Below are 23,846 nucleotides of genomic sequence, written 5' to 3'. Positions count from 1 at the left end.
CACAAGGGCTCTGAGGATCTCATCTCGGTACCTAATGGCAGTCAGGCTACCTCTGGCGAGCACATGGAGGCCTGTGCGGCCCCACAAAGAAATGCCACCCCACACCATGACTGACCCACCGCCAAACCGGTCATGCTGGAGGATGGTGCAGGCAGCAGAACGTTCTCCACGGCGTCTCGAGACTCTGTCACGTCTGTCACATGTGCTCATGTGCTCAGTGTGAACCTGCTCTCATCTGTGAAGAGCACAGGGCGCCAGTGGCGAATTTGCCAATATTGGTGTTCTCTGGCAAATGCCAAACGTCCTGCACGGTGTTGGGCTGTAAGCACAACCCCCACCTGTGGACGTCGGGCCCTCATACCACCCTCATGGAGTCTGTTTCTGACCGTTTGAGCAGACACATGCACATTTGTGGCCTGCTGGAGGTCATTTTGCAGGGCTCTGATAGTGCTCCTCCTTGCACAAAGGCGGAGGTAGCGGTCCTGCTGCTGGGTTGTTGCCCTCCTACGGCCTCCTCCACGTCTCCTGATGTACTGGCCTGTCTCCTGGTAGCGCCTCCATGCTCTGGACACTACGCTGACAGACACAGCAAACCTTCTTGCCACAGCTCGCATTGATGTGCCATCCTGGATGAGCTGCACTACCTGAGCCACTTGTGTGGGTTGTAGACTCCGTCTCATGCTACCACTAGAGTGAGAGCACCGCCAGCATTCAAAAGTGACCAAAACATCAGCCAGGAAGCATAGGAACTGAGAAGTGGTCGTGGTCACCACCTGCAGAATCACTAGTTTTTTGGGGGTGTCTTGCTAATTGCCTATAATTTCCACCTTTTGTCTATTCCATTTGCACAACAGCATGTGAAATTTATTGTCAATCAGTGTTGCTTCCTAAGTGGACAGTTTGATTTCACAGAAGTATGATTGACTTGGAGTTACATTGTGTTGTTTAAGTGTTCCCTTTATTTTTTTGAGCAGTGTATGATGACATAGAGAGAGGAAGGAATAAGAGGACAGACCCAGTAGACTGAGGGGTTATGTTGTTGCTGTGGACCAATCACCGTATTAGTTTCTATATTGTGATCTACAATAATTTGGAGTAGTTACAGGTCTGTCCTGAAGGGGGCGATAAGAAATCCCAGATGTTCACCTTGTTTCGTCACACAGTGACTCAAACTCTACAACAAAACACTTAGATATGTTTAGAGGTATGTTTGCTATCACTCTTCTGTAAACCACATCCAGATTTGACTTCTACAGGTGCTGACTCACCTGAGGTGTTTGAACTGTGCTCTGCCTGCCCTCTTGACTCCCAGACGAGCTCCTCCAGCACCAGTCAGCAGTGTGTCCTCTCCGACCACAGCTGGTGCAGGAGGAGGCTCCTCCTCCGGTGGCCCTACCAGCAGCACCCCCTAACTCCATGGGTGTCGGAGCAGGAGAGCTGGGAGGTGGAACGAACAGACCCTGATCAGGACGCCCGCAAGCAGCCAGCAGGTCCACCCCGCGCCGGCGGCCAGGGTCCAGATCTCCAGCGCGAAATCCTGTGCGCTCCTCGTCTCCTGCCTTAGGAGAAACAGCCGTTCACCCGCCGCTCTAACCATTCTGAAAATCAACCTGTGAAGAGATCATGCTGGAATAATGATAATGATGATGATTGGTGTGGTTTTGAGTTGTTTTGAGCAAACATACATTTTGTTTTTTACTCAACAAGCTTGTTCAAATACAACTGACTTCAAGCAGAGATGGTGATTAAAGACTAACACTTTGGCTCAAATTCTTGTCATTTTTAAGTCCACTCAACTTGCATAATACCGCTAATCAAGCAATTGGTTAAGTTTGACTTTTTCTAGTGCAAAGTGTATGAAATTACAAGGCTGAGGAACTTCACATTAGGTCACTTGTTTGTCATAGTTGAGTGGTCATGGTTTGCTCTCTTCGTCTTTAGCAGTGTGGGTTTGTGAAGGAAGGCAGTCTGAAGCTGTCTTTTCCCGCTGTGATCAGAGAGAGTCACATAGAGAATTGGTTGTAATCATATGCAAAAACCTGTGGAAACCTAGTTGCTGGGCTGATGAGGACACATGAAAAGTTTTGCAGGGATGTGTGTCCTTGTCAGAGAGAAGAATGACAATGTTCTTGCAGCATACATTTATTTTATTTTTTTTTATCCCCTTTTCTCCCCAATTTTCGTGGTATCCAATCGCTAGTAATTACTATCTTGTCTCATCACTACAACTCCCGTGCGGGCTCGGGAGAGACGAAGGTCGAAAGTCATGCGTCCTCCGAAGCACAACCCAACCAAGCCAAGCCGCACTGCTTCTTTAACACAGCGCGCCTCTAACCCGGAAGCCAGCCGCACCAATGTGTCGGAGGAAACACCGTGCACCTGGCCCCCTTGGTTAGCACGCACTGCGCCCAGCCCGCCACAGGAGTCGCTGGAGCGCGATGAGACAAGGAAATCCCTACCGGCCAAACCCTCCCTTACCCGGACGACGCTAGCCCAATTGTGCGTCGCCCCACGGACCTCCCGGTCGCGGCCGGCTGCGACAGAGCCTGGGGGCGAACCCAGAGACTCTGGTGGCGCAGTTAGCACTGTGATGCAGTGCTCTAGACCACTGCGCCACCCGGGAGGCCCTGCAGCATACATTTTCTGTAGTTCACTTATTAATTTCTCTTTTACATTCGATCTACCACTGTGATCACTACTTTCCTGGGTTATTACTTTGAACAGTTGACAGACTGTAACTCAAGAACATCTACATGCAGTTGACCTCCAAATAGCTACAACATAAACCAAATGATAAACATGCCATGACGTCAAACCTTTGACACCTCTCTTAGTGTCGTTAAAGACTGTACTGAACATGTCAACATGACCAGGTATGATAAATATAATATTGACTTCACTTTTTGTACAACTATGTTTGATCCACTAAGTTTCTTCTCTGATATATACTACAGTTCTCTCTTCCACCCACAGAAAGACCACATTGTTGCTATGTCCATTCCTTTTACAGTAAGAGGAAGTTGTGTAGAGATGAACATGACTTCAGATGCTATTTTTTCTGTTTCTCTTTATGTATCTGTACCTTTCTAATTCTGTCAAAGCCCCATTCGTGTCACAGCCACAGGAACTGTAGGGGTCCGGAAGACTTTCCAGAGGCTTAGAATGGAGTTATGTGCAACTCTGCGATGATGATGATTAATGTACTTCTCTGTATTTTGAATATTTTTAACTAACTATATCCTTTATTGGACAAGAAAATGTTTCATTCATAGAATATGAAGTATGTTATATATGCACAATAAATATGGCAACTGATGATGACGTTGTTTGGTTACAATGTGTTTTCTGACTCCAGAGAAATGGAGTTGTTGGTCACTACATGTTTTAATCAGGTTGTAGCATGAGCCTGAGAAACATATAATATTAACTAATATGTGTCACGTTCGTTCAGAATCGAACCCAGAAGCAGACCAGGACAAGGAGCGTAGGAAGAAGGTGAGTATTTATTTACAATTAAATGTGAAAGGGTAGATATATCCAGATGGCGTAGCGGGCAACGGTGGTGAATTGATGAGAGGAAATAGGTGAATCCAATGGAGTAGTTGAATCCTCTGTCAACCAGGCGGGAATGGAGTGAATGATCCAGGTGAGTAACTGAAGGCAAAACAAACGGAGGTAAGTTCAAGGCAAGCAATACGTAAACGAAAACAACAAATCAAATACTATCCAACTTGAGTCTGGTACTAAGGCACAACATACTGTTCATGGCTAACGATCCGGCAGGGAATGGAAGTCAGGTCAGAGCTTTTGAAGGGGAGAGATGATGATCAGGACAGGTGTGCAGATTACTGATGGGAAACAGGTGCGGGTGAACATCAATCTCCCAACAAGCTAATTCGCCCGGCAACCAGATAGGGTGCGTTCCAGGACACCTGAAACACACTCCAGGACAGACACACAGGCAAACCCAGACTCAGGAAGCGGGATTCGTGACAATATGATGAGATAGAGAGAGGAAGGACTACGGGGACAGACCCAGTAGACTGAGGGGTAATGTTGTTGCTATCTAACTAATCACATCTTAGTTTCTATATTGTGTTCGACAAGAATGTGGAGTAGTTACAGGTCTGTCCTGAAGGGGGCGATAAGAAACCCCAGATGTTTACCTTGTTTCTTCACACAGTGTCTCAAACTCTACACACTACAAGGTAAATCGTTTTTAAAAAATGGATTCATGTCTTCAAAATGTAATGATGTGAAGCAAAATTAAACTACACTCTGTATATGTGGGGGGGGGGGGGGGGCAACTAAGGTTAGCTGGCTAGGCTTGCCACCTGACAACTTAGCAACAAATTGAGGGGAGGCCTACAATCTCTATCTATCTATTTATCTATCTATCTATCTTTTATTTATTGAGGTTAGAAGCCCAAAATGGCTGATATGAAAACCACACCACAAATATAAGTTTTTAAAAAAGTGTGTTCAATCAGTTAAACAAAGCATATTAATTATAAGTGTAGATAATATATTCAGTAAACATGAAAAAACATATTTGATTATATGTGGGTACATGTGTTTGTGGGTGTGAGTCAGAGTTAGGCTACATGAAGAGGATTATTGGGTAGTTTGGTTCATCAGGCTGACCCCAAGTCTTCGGATGATGAGGTTTTGACAATGTGAAGATAAGAATTCCAGAAAGAAAGGAGGACCAAGGCACTCTTGTTACGAATCCCGCCTAAGATGGTGCCTCTTCCCGTTCGGGCGGCGCTCGGCGGTCGTCGTCTCCGGCCTACTATCTGCCACCGATCCCCTTTTCTGTTTCATTTAGTTTTGTCTGATTTGTTGCACCTGTTTTGTCTTTAGGTTTATTGTGGGCTATTTAAACCCAGTTGGCCCGCCGACTTTTGTGCGGGCTTGTTTTTCTGTTTGTGGTGTCGTATTTTTCTTGTGATGTCTGTTCCCTGTGGATTTTGTCCTGTTTGTTTTGGACTGTACTTGACGCGTCCTTGGATGTGTGGCGTTGCCGTCTCGTTCTATATCTTTTTGGAATATTAAATCCACTTGCTACTCACTACCCTGCTCTCTGCGCCTGACTCCTTCATCACCACTATTGGAATTGTGACAACTCTTCATATAATTAATTAAAATGCCTTTATTAGTATGTCATGTTCAATAGAAATAAAGTTTTTAAAAAACGGACGCATTTCGGCTGCATGGCCTTCGTCAGGGAGTACAAAAAAAAAAGAGAATACAATGTTCTCTTTTGAACAGCTTTACCAAAGTAGCCCTAATTGGAAGAGGGAGTGGTTACAAAATTGATTGGACACACCTAGTAAGCAATACTATACACATTGAAAGGTGAAATACTGTAGCTATGTTATCATAAACATTCAACTCCAAGTTAGAAGTATCAGAACACTTAGAAAGGTAGTTATAACCTTAAATATGACTGGGAGAAGTGTCAAGAATAAGAAAGCAATATATTTCATAGTACACTAGAACACAGAAAAACATGAACAACAGTCTTAACATAGCTGAGGGCAATTGAGCAAAATGTCCACTAGATGACAGCAAATGGACATATCACGACCCTACAGGAAGGCTGAGAAATCCATATCTTCATTTAAACCAGGGTATTTAGTGGCCTGTAGTTTGTAAATCCAAAAACTTATTGAGGGATGATGAGGTTTTGACAATGTGAAGATAAGAATTCCAGAGTATGGTACCTCTGTATCTGATAGAAGCTGCATTGTGACATATCAGACTTCACAGGCTGGACTTACCACTGGTTAATAAATAAAGAACAGATTTCAAGTCAGACCAGTAAAACCACCACCATCTCTCTCTCTGACCAGGCTGGTCAGAACCAGTGTGAGGGGACAAGGACAAGACCGCCCCAAAATTCATATCTCATTTTATCTCTCCACATCAATGTCACTGGTGAGTTCATTATTTATCTTCAATCACTATCTGGACTTTCTGAATTCTGGGCCAAGGAGGGTTAATGTAAATACCGTACTGTAAACACTGTAAATTCTAACTGAATGGAGTCAACATACCCCTACAGTATGCAAATTCAACTTTCATCAAAACTGCAACAGATAAATGATTTTAAATAACCAGGAATTTATCCACATTTTTCATTCCTGTCTTTGTTTTCTTAGCTCTGCCTGAAACTACGTTAACTGTAAATCCAAACCCTGCTGTCAGTGTTCCAGGTGAATGGAATAAAGCGGAGTCAGGCGCAGGACACAGGTATGAGTAAAGCCACGATCTTCACTCAATATCAACAATAATCCAACAAGGATAAATATAAACAATCCAGAACACGTACACGGAACCACTTGACAAACACAATCACGCACAAAACAAAAGGGGAAGCCAGAAGTTTAAATAAGGAACATGATTATGGAATGGAAACCAGGTGTGTACAATGAAGACCAAACAAAACGAAAATGAAACATGGATCGGTGGTGACTAGAAAGTGGGTGACGTCTACCGCCAAACACCGCCCGAACAAGGAGATGGACCAACTTCGGCGGAAGTCGTGACACCTGCATACACTGGAAAGACAGTAATTCTGACATGTTTAGTGGGATCTGACAGTGGCTGGAGCTATACATGGTACAAAGACAATGCTAACATGCTGACCAGACCGGACAAGTCACGTGCGCGAGCGGTACAAAATACATTTAGAAATACATGTTATTCAATTATTGCACAAACACTGCTCGTGCGCGACAACGAGCGTCTGCGTTGCCAAGGGCTAAAATAGAAGTCATTCCTATTTTTGACATATCGCGCTGCAGGTCCTGCCTCTCCCATCTCCTCATTGGTTTAAAGAAGCAAGTACCCATGTGCCATCTCCTCATTGGTTATACCCACGTGGGTGATTGAAAGATGAACTGTTTTGCTGGTTGTCGTGGTAATACTATGAAAGTGGAGATGCTAATCACCATATAAGTTCAAAGATGTAAAAGCCTGGGAGGAGAAATGACTAGAAACGATTCGGTTGACCATTTTATGTGTGAATTAATTATTATTATTATTTTTTATTTATTTATTTTTAAATAATTTTTATCCCATTTTCTCCCCAATTTTTCGTGGTGTCCAATCGCTAGTAATTACTACCTTGTCTCATCGCTACAACTCCCGTACGGGCTCGGGAGAGACGAAGGTCGAAAGCCATGCGTCCTCCGAAGCACAACCCAACCAGCCGTACTGCTTCTTAACACAGCGCGCCTCCAACCCGGAAGCCAGCCGCACCAATGTGTCGGAGGAAACACCGTGTACCTGGCCCCCTTGGCCCCCGCCACAGGAGTCGCTGGAGCGCGATGAGACAAGGATATCCCTACCGGCCAAACCCTCCCTACCCCGGACGACGCTATGCCAATTGTGCGTCGCCCCACGGACCTCCCGGTCGCGGCCGGCTGCGACAGAGCCTGGGCGCGAACCCAGAGACTCTGGTGGCGCAGTTAGCACTGCGATGCAGTGCCCTAGACCACTGCGCAACCCGGGAGGCCCTATGTGTGGATTAATTGTCGGAGTAGAGGACCTTGTGCATTTCAGGTAAAATAACAACTCAATGTTTATATCCCAGGACAAATTAGCTAGCAACAGCAAGCTGGATAAATAGGAAAAATTTGCTAGCAAGTGCAAGCTAACTAGCTAAATTGCCATACATGTTTAATGCTTTTCGGCCTATACCTAAATTAATGTCATTGGTTCAGAGTTTGTTTTGAAATTTTAACCTGCGTGTCGTGATCGCGTTTGGCGTAGGTGGACAAAAAAAAATGTATGCGTGATAGCGCACGATGGCGCACGCACGCAGCCGGTTTGAGTTCCATGTAAGAAAGTAGTGACCTTGTCTGGCAGACACACAACAACAGGAGTCACCTTCACCATCAGTAGAGCTGCTGAGTCTGACCAGGGTCTGTACTGGTGTCAGGGAGAGATGCAGTCCAGATCCACATAATCAATCAACAGTGAATGATGTTGTGTGTGTGTATGTGTCTGTGTAGAAATGTGTAGTAATGTTTTGCTTTGTCCACTACTTTATTTATTTTCTACAACTACCTCAGAACCTGATAGTGATTTGCTGTTCTCTCTATAGACGTAACTCCTTGACCCTCTACATCAGTCCTAGTAGGAGTGGTTGTGGGCCTGGTTGTTGCTGGTGTTCTACTGGCCATTCTCCTGGTACTGCTGTGTCGATATAAAAAAGCCAGAGTTGAGACTTTTATCAATTCACATTTATCTTTTTAGTTCATGTTTAAGAGAAAAATGTCTAATAACAAAAGTTTAAAACAGTAACGAATTGATACAGTATAATATTATGCATTTCTCATTACAGGTTCCTGTTGCAACAGAATATTCTGGTGAGTACACCTGTCTTTCAACTTTTCATACAGTAAAATAGAATCTGTGTGTTTCATGACTATCTTTCTCAAAGTATAATGTATTTATTTAAAGTATGTCTCTTTGTTTAATTCTTAAGAGTTTATTTGACTGCATGTCCTGAACAACTTTGTGTGGTGATATGTTGCAGGTACTTGAGGGGGTCAGCGATGCAGGGATAGAAGGATGGAGGGATAGAGGGAGGGAGGGATGGATTGACGGAGGGAGGAAGGGACAACATCAAATGAGGAGCAGATGGAATCCTTTAACATGGATTATGGATGTTCAATGCACACAAACACACACCCAGCCATGCATACACACTAAAACTCAATAAAATCTTGTACGTTAAGGATTTTTTTTATTGATTTATTTACCAACATATATATTTATTTAAGGTTTAATAGTGTATTACTGTAACAGCTTTGTTTAATTATATGGTGTAATAATGATGGATCTTATCTGCAGCTACAGAAATTGTCTACTTGTTGTGTATTGAATTATATTGTTTTGTTTTAATGTATTAAAATGTATTATATTTGATTTGTTATGTCTGTCGTTCAGATGATAGAATAACATATGTATCTGAATTTCCAAAATATTGTATTATTCAAGTATTATTCATGTGTCACGTTCCTGACCGGTTTTCTGTTATTTTGTATGTGTTTGACGGTCAGGGCGTGAGTTTTGGGTGGGTAGTCTATGTTATGTGTTTCTATGTTGGTTAAAGGGTGACCTGATATGGCTCTCAATTAGAGGCAGGTGGTTTTCATTTCCTCTGATTGAGAGCCATATTAAGGTAAGTGTTTTCACTTTGATTGTGGTGGGTGGTTGTCTCCTGTGTCTGTGTTTGTCGCGCCACACGGGACTGTCTCGGTTTGTTTGTTCGTTCATGTATGTAGTCTGTTTCCTGTTCCTGCGTTCTTCACGTTATATGTAAGTTCGTTAGTTCAGGTCTGTCTACATCGTTTATTTGTTTTGTAGTTTATCAAGTGTATTTCGTTTCATCTTCGTCTTGTTTAATAAATCATTATGTCTAACTACCACGCTGCGTTTTGGTCGAATCCCTGCTCCTCCTCTTCGGATGAAGAGGAGGAGGTAATCCGTTACATCATGTTTTCTTCTAATGGCCTGTACTTTTACAATATCTTAGCATTGTACTTTCTTAAATAATAAACTGTCTTTTACCCACCAGATGGTATGAGTACTTTCTTACAGTAAATTTCCATACAACCTAATTTGGTCAAACCTCCTTTAATCCTAGTATAGATATTATGCTCCACAATGTGTGATTTAAAGGGACATTCTGCTATTGATAAATATATTTTTGGACTTAATCATATGTACCCATTGAATCTTGAAGAATATAACATAAATGCCCCATGAGCAAAGTTCAAAAGCCATTCCCCATCATCTGAAGACCCATTGAGATGTTCAGAATGACTTTAGGGGGAAAAGTGTGCCTGAAAAGAAAAGTTCTTCTCAGTTTAATGATGTGATATACTCTGCTGGAGTTCTGAGGAGCTGCTTAGTACTGGTACTTCCTCTCAAAAAGTGTTTCATGTCCCTCAGCCACACTGACCTATGAGAATGTGAAATAAGTCATGCAATCACTTCTGCAGGCATATGAAGCCAAGATGAAATTGCACAGACACTTGTGACATTTTTGCTCTCTCCCCCCTCTTTGTCTTTCTATCTCGCTGTCTCTGTCTCTTTATCGTTCTGTCTTTCTCTCTTTAATCCCGAGCCCTCTATCTCCCTATTTCTCTGAAAGATTGAGTGGTCTGCTCATAAAGTAAGAAAGCTACCGGTATCTGTGAACACCATGGCCATTCAACCAGCAGCAGCTAGAAAACACAGGCTCCAAAACCACCACCAGACAGCAAACACACCCACACCTCATCGTCTAACGCTCAAGCTGAGTGAAGGGGTATTTTTAGAGAGCAACTATAGAATGTGACTTCCTTTTCAACTAACACACAGTAATAAATAAATAGAACACCAGCCCTCAAAAGCAAGTCTCTTATCTTTCTTCACATCTACTCTATCTTCTCTGTGTGGTTAGTCAACTGCTAGCTACCAGTAACAGTGATAGATAAGGACATACAGCCAGAGGAAACAGCCAACGCCTTAAAGAGATGTTTGGTGGTGCCATCTCCTGCTTCTCCAAACAGAGAATACTACTTCTCCTCCTCTCCAACCTCCACTATGGTAAGTACTGTAAATATTATTATTTATTTAAACATTTTAAACACAGTAGAACCATCAACGAGGATGACACAAACAAGTTTAACCTGTCTAGGCTGAGGGTGCCGCTAGCGGCACTCCCCCCCCACCCCCACTGAAAAGGCAGAGCCGCGAAATTCAAAAAAAATATATTTTTAAAATATTTAACTTTCACACATTAAAGTCCAATACAGCTAATGAAAGACACAGATCTTGTGAATCCAGCCAACATGTCCGATTTTTAAAATGTTTTACAGGGAAGACACAATATGTAAAGATGTAAATCTATTACCTAAAAATACATTAGCATAATCCACCATCTTTTATTTGTCCACCAACACCAGTAGCTATCACCAATTCGGCTAAACTAAGATATTTATAGCCCCTAACCAAGAAAAAAACTCATCAGATGACAGTCTGATAACATATTTATGGTATGGGATAGGTTTTGTTAGAAAAATGTGCATATTTCAGGTAGATGGCATAGGTTACAATTGCACCCACCGTCACAAATGGACTAGAATAACTACATAGAGCAACGTGTTTACCTACTTACTAATCATCAAACATTTCGTAAAAATACACAGCATACACTAATCGAAAGACACAGATCCTGTGAATACAGACAATATTTCAGATTTTCTAAGTGTCTTACAGCGAAAACACAATAAATCGTTATATTAGCATAGCACATAGCACATAGCAGCCCAGCATTGATTCTAGCCAAAGTGAGCGATAACGTCAACATCGCCAAAATATATGAATTTTTTCACTAACCTTCTCAGAATTCTTCAGATGACACTCCTGTAACATCATATTACACAATCCATATAGAGTTTGATCGAAAATGTGCATATTTAGCCACCAAAATCATGGTTAGACAATGTGAAATGTAGCCCAGCTGGTGAGAAAATGTCCGTGCGCCATATTAGACAGTGATCTACTCTTATACATAAATACTCATAAACGTGACTAAAAAATATAGGGTGGACAGGGATTGATAGACAATTTAATTCTTAATACAATCGCGGAATTACATTTTTTAAATTATCCTTACTTTTCAATACAGTTTGCGCCAAGCGAAGCTACGTCAAAAAACATGGCGTCCTAAGCCACTAACATTTTTCGACAGAAACACGATTTATCATAATAAAAATGTCCTACTTTGAGCTGTTCTTCCATCAGTATCTTGGGCAAAGGATCCTTTCTTGGGTCTAATCGTCTTTTGGTGGAAAGCTGTCCTCTTGCCATGTGGAAATGCCAACTGCGTTCGGGATGAACTGGAAGCGTGCCCAGCAATTCACAGCGTTTCAGAAATAAATGTCCCAAAATCGCACTAAACGGATATAAATTGCTATAAAACGCTTTAAATTAACTACCTTATGATGTTTTTAACTCCTATAACGAGTAGAAACATGACCAGAGTAATATTACTCCCTCCACTAATGCTTGGAACAAGTGCGGGTCGATGTCCTCCAGGCGCATGACGCAGCAAGAAAAGAGTTCCTAGCTACAGGGTTTTTTAATTTGTAGTGCCTGTGAACGCGCAATCGACCCCATTCAAATCGTCATCACGTAAAGGCATCCAGGGGAAGACGTAAGCAGTGTCCGTATACTCATAGCAATAACTGTGGCCTTTTAACTGACTCCAGATCAGGGGCCAACATTTCTGAAATCTGACTCCATGTCAGGGAAATTGCTGTAGAATGGGTTCTGTTCCACTTAGAGACAAAATTTCAACTCCTATAGAAACTATAGACTGTTTTCTATCCAATAATAATAATAATATGCATATTGTACGATCAAGAATTTTGTGGGAAGCCGTTTCAAAAATTACACGATTAGCATAAATAGTGACAACAGCGCCCCCAGCCTCAACAGGTTAAAAACATATCCCCATTGTGGTCCTCTTGAATTTACAATAAAACAAAAATACAGTGTAAACAAGATAACATGAAAACAAAATACATCTCAAATACATCTCATGAATAGAGAGGAACCCGTAAAAGGAATAAAATAGATTACCAAGTAGCGTTCATTGAAACAATTATACTTGCACAGTTGTAAAGCATTTTGCACATAAACCATTTCTTAAGTTTTATCTTAGAACTCCCTAGTGTATTGATCGATGTTATATGGTTTGGTACACCATTCCATTCCTCTGCACCAGTGTTAAGGAAAGAGCTTTTTCCAGCCATGCTCCTATAGAGCTGTGGTCTCATATTGGCAACACTGGCTCTGGTGTGATGCTATGAGAGTCTGTAATGAAATTAAAATAACCAGACAGGTAACTGGGGGAAAGGTCATGTATCTCTTTAAAAAACATCAACAGTTTAATCTGCACCACCACCAGATCAACTGGAAACTGGCACTTTAGTTTGCTTTGGGCCATTGGAAGTTTCTCCTTCAGATGTTTTGTTATGCCACTGAACCATGAGATACAATCATAGTCATAGTGGCCCTGTATCAGAGATGTTGCCAGGGTCCTCATAGTCTCTCTATCCAGGAACTTGGCTACCTTTGCCAGGAACTTGGTCCTGGAGTGAACATTCCCAATGGCCTTCAGAGCCACAAGTTCACATGTCATGTGTTGGTCCAGTTCACATCCCAATGAATGTAACAGAGCATTTTTCCTTCACCGCTACACTATTAAACCTGACCGAGAAGTTGGAAGAGTTGTTCACTTTGTGTTTGGAACCAAACAGGATACATTCTGTCTTGCCTAAATGGATAACCACTTACTGACTATAGTCAGTTGGCTGCTTAGGGTCTTTTCAACGGTCTCCGTATTCTAATGTGAAACCAAGAGGGTAGAATCATCCCCAAACAGGATCTATTGCATGTGCTTGCTTGATAAAGTAAGGAAAACCGTCAGCTTTCTCCAACTTCCTTGTTGGTTTTTACATGGTGTGTGTTGACTGTAAGAATGCCTGGTCATCAGTGATTGGTTGGATATCTCTAAACATTTGCTTTATTACTGTTTGATAACACCTACATAATACCTATATTCAGGAACATAACATGATGTACTGACTCTGCAGTTTTGAATGAGTGCCGATGGTGTGGTTGGGACAGCAGCTGTTGCAGTGCTTCTAGAACGTAACAGATCTTAAGACCCTGTGCCTAATGGCTGTCATTCATTACATTTAAGGCGATATGGGACTGTATCAAATGATTGTTTCTATTACATAATATGATACATTGCAGGACTAGGATAACTGCAGTTATGTCTTCAATTCTTCAATGAACTGTAACTGTATTTTTTTTAAAGATTGTACAGAACATGTCAACATGACCAGGTATGATAAATGCAATAAATGTTTTCATCCACAAAACTCATTCCTCAGGATCTTTACTGTAGTTTATTTCTCTCTTCCACCCACAGAAAGACCACAGTGTTGATGTGTCCATTTACTTTTACAGTAACAGGAAGTTGTGTAGAGATGAACATGACATCAGATGCTATTTTTTCTGTTTCTCTTTATGCATCTGTACCTTTCTAATTCTGTCAAAGCCCCATTCGTGTCACAGCCACAGGAACTGTAGGGGTCCGGAAGACTTGCCAGAGGCTTAGAATGGAGTACACTTTATGTGCAACTCTGAGATGATGATGATTAATGTATTTCTCTGGATTTTGAATATTGTTAGCTAACTATTTACTTTATTGGACAAGAAAATGTTTCATACATAGAATATGAAGTATGTCATATATGCACAATAAATGTGGCAACTGATGATGACATTGTTTGGTTACAATGTGTTTTCTGACTGCAGAGAAATGGAGTTGTTGGTCACTACAGGTTTTAATCAGGTTGTAGCATGAGCCTGAGAAACATATAATATTAACTAATATGATGACATAGAGAGAGGAAGGAATAAGGGGACAGACCCAGTAGACTGAGGGATTATGTTGTTGATAAGTGACCAATCAAATAAAACACTTTGTTCAATCAGTTAAACAAAGCATATTAATTATAAGTGTAGATAATATATTCAGTAAAAAAAAATATATATATTTGATTATATGTGGGTACATGTGTTTGTGTGTGTGAGTGAGAGTTAGGCTACATGAAGGGGATTATTGGGTAATTTGGTTCACCAGGCTTACCCCCTGTCACGGCCGTCAAAAGGAGGAGACCAAAGCACAGCGTGGGGACCTTACATATTCCTTTTTATTAGAAATGACGCCGACAAAAACAATAAACAATACAAAACAACAGTGAAGCTTAAGAGCTATGTGCCATAAACAAAGACAACTACCCACAAACACAGGTGGGAAAAAGAGATACCTAAGTATGGTTCTCAATCAGAGACAACGATAGACAGCTGTCCCTGATTGAGAACCCTACCCGGCCAAAACATAGAAATACAAATAATAGAACATAGAATACCCACCCCAACTCACACCCTGACCAAACCAAAAATTTGATTGATTGATTATTTCGATATTGTGATCCACAAGAATGTGGAGTAGTTACAGGCCTGTCCCTGAAGGGGGCGATAAGAAACCCCAGATGTTTACCATAGTATACAAACTAAAGGTGAAGTCTGTAACTGCTTTCCCCTGTAACCTTTCTCCTGGTTTCTTCACAAATGTTGTACATGTGTCCCACACTCTACACTCTACAACATACCCCTTAGATATTTGTAGAGGTAAATAGTTAACGAAAATAGATTCATGTATTCAACATGTAATGAAGTGAAGCTAAATGAACCTCTAGACTTTAACCTGGAAACCCAGTTCCCCAGTTACAGATTTGAAACTCCTCCCATCTCTGGTCAGTGGTAATAAATAACACACAAATCAAATGTTATTTGTCACATCTGCCGAAAACAAAAGTGAAATGCTTACTTACAAGCCCTTAACCAACAATGCGGTTGTAAAAAAATACAAAAATATATAAATATATATGTATATAATGTATATAAAAATAAATGAATAAATAAGTAAAAAAATAATTTACAAAGAAAAAAAATTGAAAAAAGTTTAAAATAATCACAAAAATAAACAATAGGCAAACACAAACAATACATACACACACACACACACGCACGCACGCACGCACGCACGCACGCACGCACGCACGCCCGCCCGCCCGCCCGCCCGCCCGCCCGCCCGCACGCACGCACGCACACACACACACACACACCATCACACACACCATCACAAACACAAACAACACACACATAATACAGTACATGAACAATAGCCCTGATACACATCACATATACAAACAAATTGAAATACAACCATAAACAACACAATAACAAACATATCTATGTAGACAGTAGCTAACTAAACGTATTACTCATAACAGAACCATCTGAGGTGTGGTGTGTGTCTGTGTGTCTGTGTGTGTGTGTGTGTGTGTGTGTGTGTGTGTGTGTGTGTGTGTGTGTGTGTGTGTGTGTGTGTGTGTGTGTGTGTGTGTGTGTGTGTGTGTGTGTGTGTGTGTGTGTGTGTGTGTGTGTGTGTATTGTTTGTGTTTATTTTTGTCATTATTTTAAACTTTTTCCAATTGCTTATCTTTTTGTCAATAATTTTTTTACTTATTTATTCATTTATTTTTATGTGTGAGAGAGAGAGTGATTGAGAAGTGAGAGGTGGCTGGAGATGTACATTTCCATTGTGCCACAACTGAGGTTAGCTGGCTTGGCTTGCCACCTGACAACTGAGCAAAGGTTTGAGGGAAGGCCTACACTTACTTATCGATTTTTAAATTTCTCTAGAATCTTTCTCTCTGTTTTTCTGTGTACGGTGAAGAGGTGTGATCTCAGAGTGAAGTGGTGGGATCTAAGCCGACTGTCATCATATAGGAAGTAAAGGGGTTTGTTAGAAGTACTGTAGTTGTAGAGAAAGTCACTTGTCTGTGGGGACAGAATGGAGCACACCTTGCTCTGTTTGCTGCTATGTAAGTACTGAGTTAGTGGGTTTGTTTATAAACACTAATTACCTGATTTACTAAGAATTTAAAGGAAAAGGGAATAAGACATTAATCAAAATGAAGACAGTTTCACGCTTTAGCTTTGTTTTTGGTGTTTTAGCCCTTATTGAGAAAATATTAGTAAATGGCACTCAAAGGAAATATCAGCAAATATGGTGTAGATATGAAGTAAGGAAGTGACCACCCTACATTGATGTTGCATCTCTGTGAGAACCTGAGCTTTTATAGCCGATGCCATGCAGACCTGGTTAGTGTGGTGGTGTGCATTTAACCAAGTCATTACTCAGGAACTAAAGAGTGGTGTTAACTCAATGGTTGCAAAATGAGTTGTCAATGACAATGAATATAAAATGCAATATTTGTTGGATGTGTTGTAGTATCATGTTGTGATTATTGTAAATGGTTGAGGGTTCCTTCGCTACAGTTATAGTAAACTGTGTTAAGAGATGAATGAGTGGTGTTTTGGTGTTTTTGGTCTCTGTACACTCTCTGTGTGCAGAACATGGGAAGTCAGCGGCCATTTCAAGCTGCCGTCCGTAATTCAAACTACAACAAAATATACACCCTGACACTTTTTGTGGTATATGGCTGAAGAATGGGGCTAAGGAAATTCATTCATCTACGTTGTTTACAATAATTGTCATAAAATAACCATATATATCGGTTTATGATGGGATAAGACAGTTTTGAGGGAATTAAAAGTTATAATCTTTAAAGAATAAATGCCTACGACTAATTGAAAGATCCAACATGTGTGTAGAGATCGTAAAGTACAGGATTGATTTGGTAAACAGCAACATGAATATGGCATAATGTTATTTGTTTCAAGCTAGTATTGGAGCAATGTGACTTTCTTTGTTGTAGTGCTGAGTACACACATCTACTCTGGACACTCTGAAGACGATGATGGTAGATATTTGTACACTTGATCAAGCTTTCATCTCTTAATTCTCCATCAAATGTTTTATTTGTAATTTTAAAAGCTGCTTTTGGATAGACATATTTTGTGTTTTGAGCGTCTCAATATAACATGTGTAAATTAATTGTTTCATGCTGGTTTAATTTTTTTGCAGTACAGGCAAAGGCTGTTCTGACCATATACCCCACATCCTCCCAGATATTCAGTGGAGAGTCTGTCACTCTCAGATGTAACATACAGAGGGGAGAAGTCACTGACTGGGAATACACATGGAGCAAGGATGATGTAGACTTCCTCAGTAGGAAGCATGAATATGAGATCAGAGAGGTTAAGATTTCAAACAGTGGAGACTACTGGTGTCTGGGTACACATATTGATAATGGGACAGAATCTATGTGGAGCGATGCAGTCAGACTGACAGTGACAGGTAAGTCATCTTATCTCTCATTCACGTCAGTGTCTCCATGTCCATAACCACTTGACATTGGGCCCATTATAAGAATGCTATTTTGTCTTTTTAAAAGAATCTGTCTACTATTGCAGTTGAGATTCTTACTTTAATTAATTATCCTTTCATGTAATAATTGAAGAAATATGGTGTATGGTACTAAGATCATACTTTTAACTGATTGATGACAAACTGTTTCCACAGCTCTGCCTACAGCCTCAGTGAAGATAGTCACTACCCAGGAGACACTGTATTCCGGAGACACAGTCGAGCTGCGGTGTGACATATCAAACTACACAGACTGGACGTACCGCTGGTTAATAAATAAAGAATGGCTTTCCAGTCAAACCAGTAAAACAACCACTATCTCTCTCTCTGACCAGGCTGGTCAGTACCAGTGTCAAGGGACAAGGACAAGACGGCCCCAAAATTCATATCTCAGCTCATCTATCCACATTAGCGTCACTGGTGAGCTTACTATTAATCTTCAATCCCTATCTGGATATTCTGAATTTTGAAGCAAATGTAAGTCAATCATGTAGATATGGTCTGTGTGTCAGTATTAATGGAAAAATGTATAGTTACAGTACTACCTAAAGAAGTAAGATCATACGTTGGAGAGATTTGTGCACTGACTGTCTTCATATATAACTGTGTTTCCACAGCTCTGCCCATGGCCTCAGTGAAAGCCTCTCCACGGGGTCCCCTCTATTCTGGAGAGACAGTCACTCTGCAGTGTGACATATCAGACTACAGAGACTGGACGTACCTCTGGCACAGAGACAACCAACATCTTCCCAAACTGACCAATAAAACCACCCCCATCTATCTCCCTGACCAGGCTGGTCAGTACCAGTGTGAGGGGACAAGGACAAGACGGCCTGAGAGGACATATCTCAGCTCATCTCTCACCATCGTTGTTGCTGGTGAGTTTAATAACATAACCATCACTTACTTAAATGTTGAGAAGGATAAGATCTTCATATTATTCTGTACAGTGAAAGTCTGATTCAAACCAAACAGATTCTAACCAAATTTAATTCAAACCAAATCAAGTTTACATACACCTATAATAGACTTGTATAGCAAGAAAACGTTCCAACAACAGCTAAATCTTTGGATGTTGCTAAGCATGTATCCAGATCTTTAAATCATGCTCTTTTCTTACAGCCCTGCCAAAAGCTACACTGACCATAACACCAAACCCTGCATACACTGGAGAGACAGTAACTCTGACGTGTTCAGTGGGGTCTGACAGTGGCTGGAGGTATACATGGTACAAAGACAACACTAACAAAGTAGTGACCTTGTCTGGCAGACACTCTACAACAGGAGCCACCTTCACCATCAGTAGAGCTGCTGAGTCTGACCAGGGTCTCTTCTGGTGTCAGGGAGAGATCCAGTCCAGATCCATATCATCAATCATCAGTGATCCTGTCACAATCACTGTGAAAGGTGAGTAACTGTGTGTGTGTGTGTGTGTGTGTGTGTGTGTGTGTGTGTGTGTGTGTGTGTGTGTGTGTGTGTGTGTGTGTGTGTGTGTGTGTGTGTGTGTGTGTGTGTGTGTGTGTGTGTGTGTGTGTGTGTGTGTGTGTGTGTGACAACTTATGATATGGTCATGTTGTGGTAAATGATGATCAAAATTATTTTATATTCTAATGTGTGTGATAATGTTTATTTTCTGTGATGTGTCTGTGCAGAGAGACCTGTGGCTGTTCTGACCCTCCAACCCAACTGGCCCCAGATATTTAGTGGGGAGACTGTCACTCTCAGTTGTGACATACAGGGGGGAAGAGAGATTGAGTATGCTTTTTATAACAGTGGGAAGTTGATCTACACGAAAACAGAGCCTGAGTACAGAATCAGTCCTGCAAAGAATGGTCTATATACCTGTGAAGGTCTTCAGAAAACAAAGGGCTTAAAACACTCCCAGACAAGTAATGCTGTACAATTGACCGTGTTAGGTAAGTTTGTTTTTATGGGATTACAAGAGAAAGACACAAGGAATGAGGTCAAAGAGCAGACAGTGGTTTCAATGATGTAACAAAACTTTAGTTAGATTTTGGGGTGAGGTACAATACCATAATAACAAAATGGGTAAACATTTTAAAGACTTAACATCTGATTTGTGTCATTTCCTTCATAACAGATAATCCCCAAGCTGTCCTGAGTGTCTCTCCTCAGTGGCTGAACCCTGGAGACTCAGTTACTCTGAGCTGTGGGGTTAAAGAGTCATCAACAGGCTGGAGGTTCTTCTGGTACCGAACTGTTCCCTACACAGCTGGGTTACTGTCCCTATCGAACTCGTCCTACTCTGTAGAGCCTCTATCTGGCAGTGGGACTAGTGAAGACTCCTACACTCTGATCCCTGCTGGTCCTAGTCACACAGGAGGATATATGTGTAGAGCTGGGAGAGGAGACCCAGTCTATGACACACTCTACAGTGAACCTCAGTTTCTCTGGTCAGGAGGTAACTAACTGCATTGAAACTGTATTTAACCACATTTAAGTCCCCCTCATGTGTATATATAACCACTGTGTACGTTTGACTCTGTCACTCTTTGTTTCAGATCCGCAACCTTCAGTGTCTCTCAAAATAAGACCTAACAGAACTCAACACTTTACATCAACGTCTCTCTCACTAAGCTGTGAGGAGAAGAGGAACTCTATTGGATGGAGACTGAAGAGATACAGAGAGAAAGCAGTGGAGTCAGTGTGTGTCTCTAACTGGGGATCAATAGCAGGGTCCACATGTACCATCAGGTCCACATACACAGGGGACAGTGGAGTGTACTGGTGTGAGTCTGGATCAGGAGAGTACAGTAATGCTGTCAACATTACAGTGGACGGTACATCTATTCTAACCTTTTTTACATTACAATGTATGATAATGATGTTCAATTCTGTAACTGAATGTTTGCATCTCATAAAATACAAACTCATGTTGGTGATTACTCCAGATTTACAGTATTATTTATATATTTTGTTACACAGTTGGCATTCTGATCCTGGAGAGCCCTCCCTATCCCATAACTGAGGGAGAATCTATGACTCTCAGTTGTACAAATAGATATCAGGAAACAAACCCGAACACCAAGGTTGATTTCTACAAAGATGGAATATTCATCAGGAATGATACCACATTAGAGATGACCATCCCTGCAGTATCCATGTCAGATGAAGGCTTCTATAAGTGTAAATCTAATGAAGGAGAATCACCAGAGAGCTGGGTGACAGTGAGAGGTGAGAAGAGCTGTGTGTGTGTGTGTGTGTGTGTGTGTGTGTGTGTGTGTGTGTGTGTGTGTGTGTGTGTGTGTGTGTGTGTGTGTGTGTGCGTGTGTGTGTGTGTGTGTGTGTGTGTGTGTGTGTGTGTGTGTGTGTGTGTGTGTGTGTGTGTGTGTGTGTGTGTGTGTTGATGGTAAATCATGTGTTTTGATATTACCTCCAGGTTCCATTGTCTCCATCTCTGTGCTGCCCAGGCTGCTGTGTGGTTTACTGGTTGCGTTTCCCTTTCTACTGGTGTCTATCGTGCTCATGGTGAAATGCTGCAGGGCTCGAGGTGACCGCTTTATTTCAGTGTGTATCTACAATCAACTTATCCTGCTTGATATTCTCTTTCTTTATGTCATCCTCTTATATCACTCAAATGGTTGATTTCAAATGTAAATAGACAAAGTGACCAGGGGAAGATATTTTTGTTAAATGTGTTCTATGGAAAAGGCAAACTAACCTTGTATGACTTTTGATGGATTACATTTTAGTGCTGTTCAGTTGAAAAAGCAGTGGAATCAGTTTAACTCCAATGCTTCTCTCCGTCCGTTATATTCCTTTAGGCCTGTGTTCAACAGCCAAATCTCTTCAATACGAGTTACCATCTGATAATGTCATTGAACAGACTGAATCATCCGTGTGATCAATACAGTAAGAACTATAAACTGAAGACCCATTTTTGGGATGTTACTGTTTTTGCCATTGTCTTGACATTGATTTATGATAGAGTTTACTGAGTCAAATATCTCTGAATGGAATTTTACAAATACTAAATGTTATGGTTTAGCAAGTTGACATTTTCAGCTTTTGGGGGCTTGTTTGCTTTGCTTTGCTTTTGTTGATTGTTGTTAATTTTCTTTAAAAATTATATTTAGCCCTCTTTGACTACAGTTTGTGGATTAAACAATAGTGTAGTGTCTGTTTTGTTTAAAAGTTGAATTTGTATTTTTTTCTATTTAGTTTTTTACATAATGTCAATCTTTTTATATACATTTACTCATTTTTTTAAAGAAAAAAAGTGGGTTTATACTTGTTTGGCCGACCTGCTAATACAACTTTAACAGTTAATTTGGCAGATTTGTTGTTTGTTTTGAATTCAATTAACGCTTATTTTTATATACATTTTACATAATTTTCACTTCTATGTCTCTATGTTTTTGACATTTTTTTACAGTAGTTGCAGGAACCAGATTAATATTCCACTATGGAACTTGAATGAAGAGGGTGTTTATTGTCTTACGTCAGATAGCGCAATGATTCCGCATGATGATGATTCAATAGCAGTGACGCCTACCGACGTAAGACAATGGAGAGTGTGTTGTATTTTGTATTTTAAATGTTGTATTAAATCTCATATGTCAACAAAAAGTCATGATTCCCTACATCTTTGTATTGCTTTGAAAATATTGCTGTCAGTCTTCTGTAAACCACATCCAGATTTGACTTCTACTGATATGAACCCATACAGAAGTGGTCCATGTCTGTACTAATATGATGACATAGAGAGAGGAAGGAATAAGAGGGCAGACCCAGTAGACTGAGGGGTTATGTTGTTGCTGTGGACCAATCACCATATTTGTTTCTATATTGTGATCTACAATAATGTGGCGTAGTTACAGGTCTGTCCTGAAGGGGGCGATAAGAAGTCCCAGATGTTTACCTTGCTTCGTCACACAGTGTCTCAGAATCAACAACAAAAAACTTAGATATGTTTAGAGGTAAATAGTTTTAAAAATGGATTAATGTATTCAACATGTGATGGTGTGAAGCTAAATTAAACTTTAGACTTTAACCTGGAAATCCAGCTCCCCAGTTACAGCTTTGAAACTCCTCCCATCTCTGGTCAGTGGTAAAAAATTCCACACAGCTCTGCCTCTGATGTAAACTACCATTTAAAAGTTTGGGGTCACTTTGAAATGTCCTTATTTTTGAAAGAATAGAATGAATGTATCTTATACTCAATCTAAGCTCATAAGAGGTTAATATATTGTGAGTGATAACTCCAGATTTACAGTATTATTTACATATTTTGTTACACAGTTGGCACTCTGATCCTGGAGAGCCCTCCCTATCCCATAACTGAGGGAGAATCTATGACTCTCAGCTGTACAAATACATTTCAGGAAACAAACCCGAACCCCAAGGTTGATTTCTACAAAGATGGAGTTCTCATCAGGAATGAGACCAAAGGAGAGATGGCCATCCCTGTAGTATCCAAGTCAGATGAAGGCTCCTACAAGTGTAAATCTAATGAAGGAGAATCACCAGAGAGCTGGGTGACAGTGAGAGGTGAGAAAATGGTCATGATCACATGACCTTTTCATAATATCTGTGGTCATCAGTCATTTGTAGTGTTAAAAAAGCATACTGTAGGTTTGGAGTTACAAGCTCAGGCTGGTCATCTGATCTCAAGTCAGTTGTCAAATATATATTCACTTTGTCCACTACTTTATTTATTTTCTACAACTACCTCAGAACCTGATAGTGATTTGCTGTTCGATATTAAAATGTCAAAACTGTAAAGACCTGATATAATCGTATACATTTCTCATTACAGGTTCATGTTGAAACAGAATATTCTCACGAGTACACCTGTCTTTCAACTATGTTCCTTTTCATACAGTAAAATCTAATCTGTTTC

General features: G+C 40.8%; 1 protein-coding gene across 1 annotated transcript; it reads left to right on the top strand.

Moving 5' to 3' along the window:
• The first annotated feature begins 10,535 nt into the window (after positions 1 to 10,535).
• LOC129864704 (B-cell receptor CD22-like) lies at positions 10,536 to 22,549 on the top strand. The gene is made up of 10 exons (XM_055937009.1): positions 10,536 to 10,608; positions 17,642 to 17,914; positions 18,601 to 18,861; positions 19,106 to 19,390; positions 19,636 to 19,899; positions 20,085 to 20,397; positions 20,582 to 20,752; positions 20,904 to 21,178; positions 21,384 to 21,494; positions 21,769 to 22,549. The coding sequence occupies exons 1-10, from the start codon at positions 10,536 to 10,538 to the stop codon at positions 21,846 to 21,848; spliced, it is 2,106 nt and encodes a 701-aa protein (XP_055792984.1). The 3' UTR covers positions 21,849 to 22,549.
• The last annotated feature ends 1,297 nt before the right edge of the window (positions 22,550 to 23,846 follow it).

This window comes from Salvelinus fontinalis, chromosome 11 (assembly GCF_029448725.1).
Source record: "Salvelinus fontinalis isolate EN_2023a chromosome 11, ASM2944872v1, whole genome shotgun sequence".
In the NCBI taxonomy this organism is placed as follows: domain Eukaryota; kingdom Metazoa; phylum Chordata; class Actinopteri; order Salmoniformes; family Salmonidae; genus Salvelinus; species Salvelinus fontinalis.
This window is presented reverse-complemented; position numbering and strand designations above follow the sequence as displayed.

Coding starts and splice junctions, on each gene's coding strand:
- LOC129864704 (XM_055937009.1), top strand. CDS start 10,536: ATGTTTGGTGGTGCCATCTCCTGCTTCTCCAAACAGAGAATACTACTT. Junction 10,609..17,641: donor CCTCTCCAACCTCCACTATG/GTAAGTACTGTA, acceptor ATTTTTTTGCAG/TACAGGCAAAGGCTGTTCTG. Junction 19,391..19,635: donor TGTCACAATCACTGTGAAAG/GTGAGTAACTGT, acceptor GTGTCTGTGCAG/AGAGACCTGTGGCTGTTCTG.